The 12,471-nt window shown below is 48.5% G+C and overlaps 1 protein-coding gene across 1 annotated transcript in view; it reads right to left on the bottom strand.

Moving 5' to 3' along the window:
* The window catches only part of LOC308148500 (MARVEL domain-containing protein 2-like), a 12,858-nt gene extending 612 nt beyond the window's left edge, over positions 1–12,246 (bottom strand). The window contains 10 exon segments of the mRNA XM_080521965.1: positions 1–983; positions 2,278–2,328; positions 3,472–3,497; positions 3,500–3,642; positions 5,908–6,077; positions 6,142–6,177; positions 7,604–7,824; positions 7,931–9,031; positions 10,224–10,261; positions 11,887–12,246. The exon segment at positions 1–983 is cut by the window's left edge and continues 612 nt beyond it. Of these exon segments, the coding sequence (XP_080378091.1) occupies positions 768–983; positions 2,278–2,328; positions 3,472–3,497; positions 3,500–3,642; positions 5,908–6,077; positions 6,142–6,177; positions 7,604–7,824; positions 7,931–9,017 (1,950 nt within the window). The 5' untranslated portion in view covers positions 9,018–9,031; positions 10,224–10,261; positions 11,887–12,246 and the 3' untranslated portion in view covers positions 1–767.
* Between the last annotated feature and the right edge of the window lie 225 nt (positions 12,247–12,471).

Here is a 12,471-nt window from a genome sequence, read left to right on the forward strand (position 1 = left end):
CATTTGCATATTTAGACCATTTGATCACAATAATTCGTCTTCAGCTTCAGATTTCAGTCTGACGAAAGATTAAACTCCGACAAGGGATCAGTGTTCTAAAAACCTCCTCCAGAGGAAACACGTTTAAAATTCTCTAGTTTACCGTTTTTCACTGAAGAACTGAGTTAAAATGGACGTGAGACCCGAGGACCTCTGGTGGCCGCGGCAGGTATGACAGAAAGTCTTCAGAAAGACTCGACTCACTCTTGACTGGATGAAGAGCTTATTTTGACCTTAACGATTCTGTGACGCTTCAATAATCTAATAGTGTTGAATCATTGTGAAGTCAGTTCCCAGCAGCAGGGGGCAGCAGTGAGCTCCTCAGTGTTCTCAATGCTCCACCTGGTGGTACAAAGTGGTATTACAAGACGGTTTATTAAACTCCTCTGCAACAATCTGAGGATTTATTTTTTTTTTTTAGACAGTTTGAGTATAGAAATAGTGGAACCTGCATTTTAACTGAAGCATTAACAACATTGGAATGTCGAGAAAACAACTTTCTTCTTTTTGTTCTACGAGACACGAAAACCACCAGACGCTTTTTAAACATTCTAAATAACGTGAAAGTCGTCAAGTAGCGAGTTTTAAATGTGCTGAAGTTCATTTGGTCGTTATTGAGAACTGAGAGATTCGTCATGAAGCCAAGCAGAATAGAAACCCTCCCGGAGCCTTAAGCTCCGCCCACTGGTGTCTCTCTGCCGCCGTCGTTGGTCTCCTGGCTCGGAGGCTCAGCTGTAGCCGTGGTTCCGGTCCAGGACCGGGCCGTGGTTCCGGTCCAGGACCGGGCCGTGGTTCCGGTCCAGGACCGGGCCGTGGTTCCGGTCCAGGACCGGGCCGTGGTTCCGGTCCAGGACCTGGTCGTACTCCTGGATCTTCTGCTTGATGTGCGACAGTTTGTTCTTCAGGTACTCGCAGCGCTCCTGCTTCTCCTGGAACGTCGGATCCTGAAACAGTCGACAAGCTTTTAACTGTAGTGTGTGTGTGTGTGTGTGTGTGTGTGTGTGTGTGTGTGTGTGTGTGTGTGTGTGTGTGTGTGTGTGTGTGTGAGAGAGAGAGAGATCTTTGAATGATTGATCAAAACAAAAAACTTGTTGTCATTAAAGCAGATTTAAGTGGGAGTTTCTGGAGCGACTGACAGTTTGAGGGTATTTATAGATGGATGATGATGGATGATAGATGGATGGATGATGATGATGATAGATGGATGATGGATGGATGGATGATGATGGATGATGATGGATGATGATGGATGATGATGGATGGATGATGATGGATGATGATGGATGATAGATGGATGGATGATGATGATGATGATGGATGATAGATGGATGGATGATGATGGATGATAGATGGATGGATGATGATGGATGATGATGGATGATAGATGGATGGATGATGATGATGATGATGGATGATAGATGGATGGATGATGATGGATGATGATGATGGATGATGATGGATGATAGATGGATGGATGATGATGGATGATGATGATGGATGATGATGGATGATAGATGGATGGATGATGATGGATGATGATGGATGATAGATGGATGGATGATGATGGATGGATGATAGATGGATGATGATGATGGATGATAGATGGATGGATGATGGATGGATGATGATGATAGATGGATGGATGATGATGATGGATGATAGATGGATGGATGATGATGATGATGGATGGATGATGATGGACGATGATGATGGGTGATAGATGGATGATGAACGATGATGATGGATGGATGATGATGGACGATAGATGGATGATAGATGGATGATGGACGATGATGATGGATGGATGATGATGATGGATGGATGGATGATGATGATGGATGATGATAGATGATGGATGGATGATGATGGACGATGGATGGATGGATGATGATGATGATGGATGGATGATGGATGATAGATGATGGATGATGATGGATGATGAATGATAGATGATGGATGGATGATGATGGACGATGGATGGATGGATGATGATAGATGATGGATGGATGATGGATGATGATGATGGATGATAGATGATGGATGATGATGGATGATGAATGATGGATGATGATGGATGATGATGGATGATGGATGATGATGGATGTTCATTATAATCCAGTAAAAAGGCATATTTACAATGTCAATGTAGTTAAAATGACTTCATGATAATAAACATAAACTAGTTGATGATGTTGATCAATTCTCCACCAATCAGGAAGAAGAAAACAAAGTTCTCACGTTCTTCTTCCTCTGGTAGTCCTGGAGGATCCTGTTGATACGATCCACTTCCTGCAGAGACAGGAAGTGTAGAGCTGAAACCATGGCGTCTCACAAACCAAACAGGAAGTGAGGAGGCAGGAGGAGGAAGTGAGGAGGCAGGAGGAGGAAGTGAGGAGGCAGGAGGAGGAAGTGAGGAGCAGGAAGAGGAAGTGAGGCGGCAGGAAGAGGGAGGCAGGAAGAGGAAGTGAGGCGGCAGGAGGAGGAAGTGAGGAGGCAGGAGGAGGAAGTGAGGCGGCAGGAGGAGGAAGTGAGGCGGCAGGAAGAGGAAGTGAGGAGGCAGGAGGAGGAAGTGAGGCGGCAGGAAGAGGAAGTGAGGAGGCAGGAGGAGGAAGTGAGGAGGCAGGAGGAGGAAGTGAGCAGGCAGGAGGAGGAAGTGAGGAGGCAGGAAGAGGAAGTGAGGAGGCAGGAAGAGGAAGTAAGGCGGCAGCAGCAGCAGCAGGAGGAGGTGCAGCAGGAGGAGGTGCAGCAGGAGGAGGCAGGAGGAGGAAGTGAGGAGGCAGCAGCAGCAGCAGGAGGAGGAAGTGAGGAGCAGGAGGAGGTAGTGAGGAGGGAGCAGCAGGAGGAGGTGCAGCAGCAGCAGGAAGAGGCAGCAGCAGGAGGAGGTGCAGCAGGAGGTGCAGCAGGAGGAGGCAGCAGCAGGAGGAGGCAGCAGCAGGAGGTGCAGCAGGAGGAGGTGCAGCAGGAGGTGCAGTAGCAGGAGGTGCAGCAGGAGGAGGCAGCAGCAGGAGGAGCAGTAGCAGGAGGTGCAGCAGCAGGAGGTGCAGCAGCAGGAGGAGGCAGCAGCAGCAGGAGGTGCAGCAGCAGGAGGTGCAGCAGCAGGAGGAGGCAGCAGCAGCAGGAGGAGGCAGCAGCAGCAGGAGGTGCAGCAGGAGGAGGTGCAGCAGCAGGAGCAGTAGCAGCAGGAGGTGCAGCAGCAGCAGGAGGAGGCAGCAGCAGCAGGAGGAGGCAGCAGCAGCAGGAGGTGCAGCAGCAGGAGGTGCAGCAGGAGGAGGTGCAGCAGGAGGAGGTGCAGCAGCAGGAGGTGCAGCAGCAGGAGCAGCAGCAGCAGGAGGTGCAGCAGCAGCAGGAGGAGGCAGCAGCAGGAGGAGGCAGCAGCAGCAGGAGGAGCAGTAGCAGCAGGAGTTGCAGCAGGAGGTGCAGCAGCAGCCTCACCATCTGGGTGGAGGGGTTCTGAGGAGGCGCTGCATCAGGAGGTCCAGCTCCACGAAGCGCCTCCTGGTGGCCTGGACGTCGGCGTGCAGCTCCTGGTACTCAGAGTACTGGTCCGTGAACACGGCCCGGTACTGGTCCTGCTCCTCCTCCGACTGCAGGGACGGGTACTTCCTGTGGGGGGGGGGGGGGGGGGGGGGGGGGCTAGAACCTCAATGTCACTGTTTATTAATACACCGTTAATGTTTATTAATACACCATATGCGTATCATTACACTGTGTATGTATATTATGCTCCTATATATGTACATTATGCTCCTATATATGTACATTATGCTCCTATATATGTACATTATGCTCCTATATATGTATATTATGATCCTATATATGTACATTATGCTCCTATATATGTACGTTATGCTCCTATATATATATATAATGATCCTATATGTGTACATTATGCTCCTATATATGTATATTATGCTCCTATATATGTACATTATGCTCCTATATATGTACATTATGCTCCTATATATGTACGTTATGCTCCTATATATGTATATTATGCTCCTATATATGTATATTATGCTCCTATATATGTACATTATGCTCCTATATATGTACGTTATGCTCCTATATATGTATATTATGCTCCTATATATGTACGTTATGCTCCTATATATGTACGTTATGCTCCTATATATGTATATTATGATCCTATATATGTACATTATGCTCCTATATATGTATATTATGATCCTATATATGTATATTATGATCCTATATATGTATATTATGATCCTATATATGTACATTATGCTCCTATATATGTATATTATGATCCTATATATGTATATTATGATCCTATGTATGTATATTATGATCCTATGTATGTATATTATGATCCTATATATGTACGTTATGCTCCTATATATGTATATTATGATCCTATATATGTATATTATGATCCTATATATGTACATTATGCTCCTATATATGTACGTTATGCTCCTATATATATATATAATGATCCTATATGTGTACATTATGCTCCTATATATGTATATTATGCTCCTATATATGTACATTATGCTCCTATATATGTACATTATGCTCCTATATATGTACGTTATGCTCCTATATATGTATATTATGCTCCTATATATGTATATTATGCTCCTATATATGTACATTATGCTCCTATATATGTACATTATGCTCCTATGTATGTATATTATGCTCCTATATATGTACATTATGCTCCTATGTATGTATATTATGCTCCTATATATGTACATTATGCTCCTATATATGTACGTTATGCTCCTATATATGTATATTATGCTCCTATATATGTACGTTATGCTCCTATATATGTACATTATGCTCCTATATATGTATATTATGATCCTATATATGTACATTATGCTCCTATATATGTATATTATGATCCTATATATGTATATTATGATCCTATGTATGTATATTATGATCCTATGTATGTATATTATGATCCTATATATGTACGTTATGCTCCTATATATGTATATTATGCTCCTATGTATGTATATTATGCTCCTATATATGTACGTTATGCTCCTATATATGTACGTTATGCTCCTATATATGTATATTATGCTCCTATATATGTACGTTATGCTCCTATATATGTATATTATGCTCCTATATATGTACGTTATGCTCCTATATATGTATATTATGCTCCTATATATGTATATTATGCTCCTATATATGTACGTTATGCTCCTATATATGTATATTATGCTCCTATATATGTATATTATGCTCCTATATATGTACATTATGCTCCTATATATGTATATAATGCTCCTATATATGTATATTATGCTCCTATATATGTACATTATGATCCTATATATGTACATTATGCTCCTATATATGTACATTATGCTCCTATATATGTACATTATGCTCCTATATATGTACGTTATGCTCCTATATATATATATAATGATCCTATATATGTACGTTATGCTCCTATATATGTACATTATGCTCCTATATATGTACATTATGCTCCTATATATGTACGTTATGCTCCTATATATGTATATTATGCTCCTATATATGTACGTTATGCTCCTATATATGTATATTATGCTCCTATATATGTATATTATGCTCCTATATATGTACATTATGCTCCTATATATGTATATAATGCTCCTATATATGTATATTATGCTCCTATATATGTACGTTATGCTCCTATATATGTATAAATGTGTTTTCCTCCACTGGCTTGTAGTAAAATGAGTCGTGGTTCTTCAGGTTCTTAAACGGTTCCTGGTTCAAACTTACTGTTTACTTTATTCACTTTTCATAAAAACCACCAAGGACTAATTTAGCGTCTCGGCTCTGGACGACCGGCGGTTGTCATGACGACCGGCGACTCACGCGATGTAGTCGGGGACGACCACGGGTTTGGGGATGTGTCCGGACGGGATGGCGCCCTGCAGAACCTTGGCGGCAGCGGCGTGGGGGGCGGAGCGGATGGGGACGACGGAGGAGCCTCGCTCCTGCTGCGGAGCCTTGGCAGCAGGAGGCGCAGCAGGAGGCGCAGCAGCCTGAGGGAGCAGGGAGGTGAGAGGAGCGTCCGGAGCCCCTCGGCCGGCGCTCAGAGGAACTCACCATCGTCGGGACGGGAACCAACTCCGACGGCTGCATCTGGACACGGAGGACATCTGGACGTTAAGGTGGAGCGCAGATAATCTGCCTAGCAACTGATGATGTCACTAATGGAGGCATGAAGAAGCTCCAGGATCCAGTCTGACTGAATAATGAACAGTGTTGAAAGTCTCACTGCAGTGGAGAACCAATCCAGAACCAGAACCAGAACCAGAACCAATCCAGAACCAGAACCAGAACCAGAACCAATCCAGAACCAGAACCAATCCAGAACCAGAACCAGAACCAGAACCAATCCAGAACCAGAACCAGAACCAATCCAGAACCAGAACCAATCCAGAACCAGAACCAGAACCAGAACCAATCCAGAACCAGAACCAGAACTAATCCAGAACCAGAACCAGAAGCCTGCTTCTCACTGCCGAGGATTAATTAATGAACGACGTCCAGATTTAATCTGAGGACTTTAGTTTCATAAACCCTGAAGAAATCAGATGTTTTGGTTTCTAACCCAGCAGGGAGGTGAGGTTTCTGGCTCCGCCCCCTTCAGCTCTAACCCTCTGAGGTTTCTGGCTCCTCCCCCTTCAGCTCTGACCCTCTGAGGTTTCTGGCTCCGCCCCCTTCAGCGCTAACCCTCTGAGGTTTCTGGCTCCGCCCCCTTCAGCTCTGACCCTCTGAGGTTTCTGGCTCCGCCCCCTTCAGCGCTAACCCTCTGAGGTTTCTGGCTCCGCCCCCTTCAGCTCTAACCCTCTGAGGTTTCTGGCTCCGCCCCCTTCAGCTCTGACCCTCTGAGGTTTCTGGCTCCGCCCCCGTCAGCTCTAACCCTCTGAGGTTTCTGGCTCCGCCCCCTTCAGCGCTAACCCTCTGAGGTTTCTGGCTCCGCCCCCTTCAGCTCTAACCCTCTGAGGTTTCTGGCTCCGCCCCCTTCAGCGCTAACCCTCTGAGGTTTCTGGCTCCGCCCCCTTCAGCTCTGACCCTCTGAGGTTTCTGGCTCCGCCCCCTTCAGCTCTAACCCTCTGAGGTTTCTGGCTCCGCCCCCTTCAGCGCTAACCCTCTGAGGTTTCTGGCTCCGCCCCCTTCAGCTCTAACCCTCTGAGGTTTCTGGCTCCGCCCCCTTCAGCGCTAACCCTCTGAGGTTTCTGGCTCCGCCCCCTTCAGCTCTGACCCTCTGAGGTTTCTGGCTCCGCCCCCTTCAGCGCTAACCCTCTGAGGTTTCTGGCTCCGCCCCCTTCAGCTCTAACCCTCTGAGGTTTCTGGCTCCTCCCCCTTCAGCTCTGACCCTCTGAGGTTTCTGGCTCCGCCCCCTTCAGCGCTAACCCTCTGAGGTTTCTGGCTCCGCCCCCTTCAGCGCTAACCCTCTGAGGTTTCTGGCTCCGCCCCCTTCAGCTCTGACCCTCTGAGGTTTCTGGCTCCGCCCCCTTCAGCTCTAACCCTCTGACCCACTGTGAGTTTCCTGTTCCCGTACCTCCTGGCCGTAGCGCTCCCGGTAGCGGCGGGCGGCCTCGTGGCGCCACAGCTTCAGGCAGACGAAGGCGCCGACCAGGTAGATCGCCATGGTGACGAAGAGGAAGATGATGGCGGCCGTCTGGCCCGCCTCCGTCCGGCAGAACGCCCCGTTGATTCCGTTGTTGAAGACGGGGTAGGAGCAGAGGCCGCCGCGGGTCGTGTCCCGGACGTAGACCACGCCTGGACACACACACACACACACACACACACACACACACACACACACACACACACTGTGTTACTGTGTGTGTGTGTTGTTGTGGTTTGGCGCCGGCTCGTTCCCGACCTGCCGCCATGTAGAGCACTGCCAGCGCCAGGTTGATGATGAACTCCGTCAGCGGCCACCAGGGGGCGTCCAGCAGGATGGTGCGGTAGTACATGGTCATACCGAGCACCAGCAGGATGACGGTGACCAGCCAGGCCAGCGCCGCCACCACCAGCACGAAGGCCGTCTTGGGCCCGGTGTAGTAGGACCCGCCGGCGCCGGCGCCGTAGAAGCCGCCGGCGCCGCCGTACGCCCCGCCGGGCGCCGAGTAGCCGAACATGTTGAACCACTCGTTGTCCTTGTGGATGTAGGCGCAGACGCAGGCGAAGACGGCGGCGCCGAGCAGCAGCTCCACGCAGCCCAGGATCCTCAGCAGCCCCGCCCACGACTTCATGAAGGCGTAGCGCCGGTGGTACTCCTCCACCCGCTCACCGTAGCTCAGCGCCGTACGGTACGTCCGCCCCGACGGCGACTCGCGGCCGCCACGCCCCCCCAGCAGCTCCTTGCGGGAGTCGTAGCTGCTGGAGCCGCCGTACACGTCCCGGTACGACGCGGGGGCGGCGGGGGAGTGCGGCGGCGAGCAGCGCACGCCGGACGTAGTGGCGCCGGGCGTAGCGGCGCCGGGCGAGGTGGGGCCGGGCGTGATGATGCTGCTGCTGCTGCTGTTGTTGTTGCTGGAGGAGGCCGGCATCGACCAGGCCGAGCCGCCGCCGCCGCCTCTGAAGAACTTCTTCCAGGAGTCGGGGACGAAGCGGTGCACCGGCTTGATGTCCAGGGCCGGGTCCTGGTCCTGGTCCCGGTCTAGGTCCTGGTCCTGGTCTGGGTCCGACTCACTGTCCAGCTGCCCCTCACTCCCGCCGGGATGGAAGTCGGGCCCCACGGGGGGCCGGTCGGGCAGCGGCGGCGGCGGGTCGGCGCTCTGGGCGAGGCGAGGCGCCCGGCGGCCGCTCAGCGGGTGGAGGGGGGGGAGGAGGGAGGAGGAGGAGGAGGAGGAGGAGGTCTGGGGCGGCAGGAGGGAGGAGGAGGAGGTCCGGGGCGGCGAGCCGCCGGGAACCTGGTCATAGTGGCGCTGCTCAGAGCGTCCAGACCGACCGGCGCCATGGAACATCAGGACCGGAGTCCCTGGAACAGAAACACCGGCACACAATTCCGTCTTCATCACACTTTCTGCTCATTAAAGGTAAAATGATCATTTTGACGCAAACAAGAAAGTTTTTCAAGTTTCTGGTTTGTTTTCAGAACTTTTCTGCTCATTTTCACTCTTTTAACGTCTTTTCTGGTTCAGTTTATCTCCTGTGACCTGGTTAACTTCAGGCTTTATGATGTCATAGCCAGGTTAAGTTCAGGCTTTATGATGTCATAACCAGGTTAACTTCAGGCTTTATGATGTCATAACCAGGTTAACTTCAGGCTTTATGATGTCAAAACCAGGTTAACTTCAGGCTTTATGATGTCATAGTCAGGTTAACTTCAGGCTTTATGAAGTCAAAACCAGGTTAACTTCAGGCTTTATGATGTCAAAACCAGGTTAACTTCAGGCTTTATGATGTCATAGCCAGGTTAACTTCAGGCTTTATGACGTCATAACCAGGTTAACTTCAGGCTTTATGATGTCATAACCAGGTTAACTTCAGGCTTTATGATGTCATAACCAGGTTAACTTCAGGCTTTATGAAGTCATAACCAGGTTAACTTCAGGCTTTATGATGTCATAGTCAGGTTAACTTCAGGCTTTATGATGTCATAACCAGGTTAACTTCAGGCTTTATGAAGTCATAACCAGGTTAACTTCAGGCTTTATGATGTCATAGTCAGGTTAACTTCAGGCTTTATGATGTCATAGCCAGGTTAACTTCAGGCTTTATGATGTCATAACCAGGTTAACTTCCTGTCACTTCCCTCAGATTCTGAGTTGAAACACACAGATCAAAGTCTGAGACGTTTACTGGATCTATTTGTTTGAACTCTAATCTAAAGTGAGCGAAGCAACAGAAAAACTGAGAGAAAGAAGGAAAGAAAGAATCCCGACATTCATGCTAACAAAATGAGAAATGAGAAAAACGATTGGTTTTAAATGAGAAAAGAGAGAAACGATTGGTTTTAAAAGAGGAGAGAGATAAAAGCCTCTTTGGCCCCCGTGAGAGAAGCTTTGATCTCAGAACCTTCATGCTGGCCAGGAATGATTAGTGTGTAGGAACCAAAGCGCCGCTGCTCGTTTCCTCCAGGACGACATTGTGACGACAAGAAGAACAATGGAGGAGGACGACGTGTTCTGCAGTACCTCTTTCACACGCAGTCACTCAACACCACTTACATTGGCCTGCAGGGGGCGCCACGCAGACCCTGGACCGCCTGCAGGGAAACACATCAGGAACATCAGGAACAGCAGGAACATTTCATTCTTTCACTACAAAACAAACCCCACAACAGCCCAGATGATTCTGAGTAACCCGAGAAGATCAAAGTATTCAAATACACAGGAGAGAATCCTGGTCTCTGGTCTGGTTCTGAACCGGAACCTGAGCCGGGAGTCACAGTGGCACCAGGACGGAACCCTGAGGAACTCCTGTCGCAGTTCTGCAGTATTTCAGAGGACGAGGAACCGACGAGACGATTCAGCAGGTTTGTCTCTTTATCTAAACACTTCATCTCGTCTCCATGGCGTCGTTTTTGAAAAGTCGTTCTTCTCTGTTGGAACTCTGGACACAAACAAACTTGTTTCCTGAACTAAATGTGGAACTTTGTCGCGTCTCGTCTTGTATTGTTAGTTTAAGACCAGATCCTCCGGTTCCCAGTACAATTCTATTGATTCCAACTCCACAAATTCACACGACATTTCAAATTAAAATGCAGTTTTTGTGTTTTCGTTTCAAAAAAGTTTTGCATTTCCACGACAATGTTGTGAAACTTGGTGTTTCCATGTAAACAGCAGAAACTTTGAAAACGACGTGGCCTCAGGTGGATTGTTACGGTGACTGTCAAAATAAAAGCACCAAGTCCAGGAGAATGTAAACTGGGAGTCACGACTCCTCCGAGGAAACGTCGTTCTGATGGTCTCTACTGAGCATGTGCAGAACTGCTGGTTACCATGGCGACCAGGAGCAGTTCAAAAAGTTGCACCTTCAGCGACTCCAGACGACTTCCTGTTTCACAATAAAATGTTTCAGAAACAAGGAATCAGTTTATGACGTTAAATCTCAGTGTTCGTTCTCTTCTGGTTCCACACTTCTGGTTCCAGCTGTGGTTCTGGTTCCAGCTGTGGTTCTGGTCCCACAGTTCTGGTTCCAGCTGTGGTTCTGGTCCTAGCTGTGGTTCCAGCTGTGGTTCCGGTTCCAGCTGTGATTGTGGTTCCAGCTGTGGTTCCAGATGTGGTTCCCGCTGTGGTTCTGGTCCCAGCTGTGGTTGTGGTTCCAGATGTGGTTCCAGCTGTGGTTCTGGTCCCAGCTGTGGTTGTGGTTCCAGATGTGGTTCCAGCTGTGGTTCTGGTCCCAGCTGTGGTTGTGGTTCCAGATGTGGTTCCAGCTGTGGTTGTGGTTCCAGATGTGCAGTGTTTCCTTCACCACTCAGCTTGTTGATGTTAAATAATCAGGAATGTGAATCAATAAGATCAAAGCGGAGGATCAATCACATCGTGACACTTTTAGAAAGTCGTTTTGTCACTTTGAACCAGATTTAAAATCTTCAGTATCTTTGAGTTCATTGTGACTTTTTCTTCATTTTTATGTTGATTTACTGAGTTTCAGCCTTTAAAACGACAAAATGTTCATTTGAAAGAAACACGACGTGAAGAAAATGTTTCAAAGTAAAATAACTTGTATTTTCATAGTTTTGACTGTGTGAAGAACATTGTTTACAAACAACCGTGTGTGTGTGTGAGTGTGTGTGTGTGTGTGTGTGTGTGTGTGTGTGTGTGTGTGTGTGTGTGTGTGTGTGTGTGTGTGTGTGTGTGTGTGTGTGTGTGTGTGAGGCCTGCTCACCGACCTGTTGGCTCGCAGCCAGAAAGACTCGTTCGGAGAAACAACTCAAACTTGTCGTTTTCTTCTTCACACGTCGGAACCGGAGGATCCCGGTCCGGAGGGTCCGGCGGGTCCGGAGGGTCTCCGGTGGGTCTCCGGTGGGTCTCCGGCGGGTCTGCCCCGTGAAAAGCTCCGTTCCGGACGGAACCGTTCCTCGCGGCGCGCGCACAGGCTGAAGCTGTAATTTCCGGAAAACTCAAACGCCTCCTGGACGTTTTGTTCGTCGCGTTTAACGATTTAATCAAAGTTTCTTTCTTGGTTTTGTTTTTAATTAACGGGCCGTGAACGTCACACGGCGACTCTCCCTCCTTGTCCGCTCCTTCTCTTCCTCCTCTTTTCTCCTCCTCTTTTCTCCCACTTCAGTAACGTTAGACCACCTCGCGCCACGTGACCCGCCCCGCCCTCTGACGTCACCTGTGCAGGGAGAGAGCGCGCGCCTCACCTGAGAGAGAGAGCTCATCGATACTGTGACGTCACTGGGCTCGTCAGGTACCGCGAACTAAATCAACAATAGTAGGATGATGAAGATGATGAAGATGATGATGA

This window comes from Blennius ocellaris (genome assembly GCF_963422515.1).
Source record: "Blennius ocellaris genome assembly, contig: SCAFFOLD_84, whole genome shotgun sequence".
Taxonomy (NCBI): Eukaryota; Metazoa; Chordata; class Actinopteri; order Blenniiformes; family Blenniidae; genus Blennius; species Blennius ocellaris.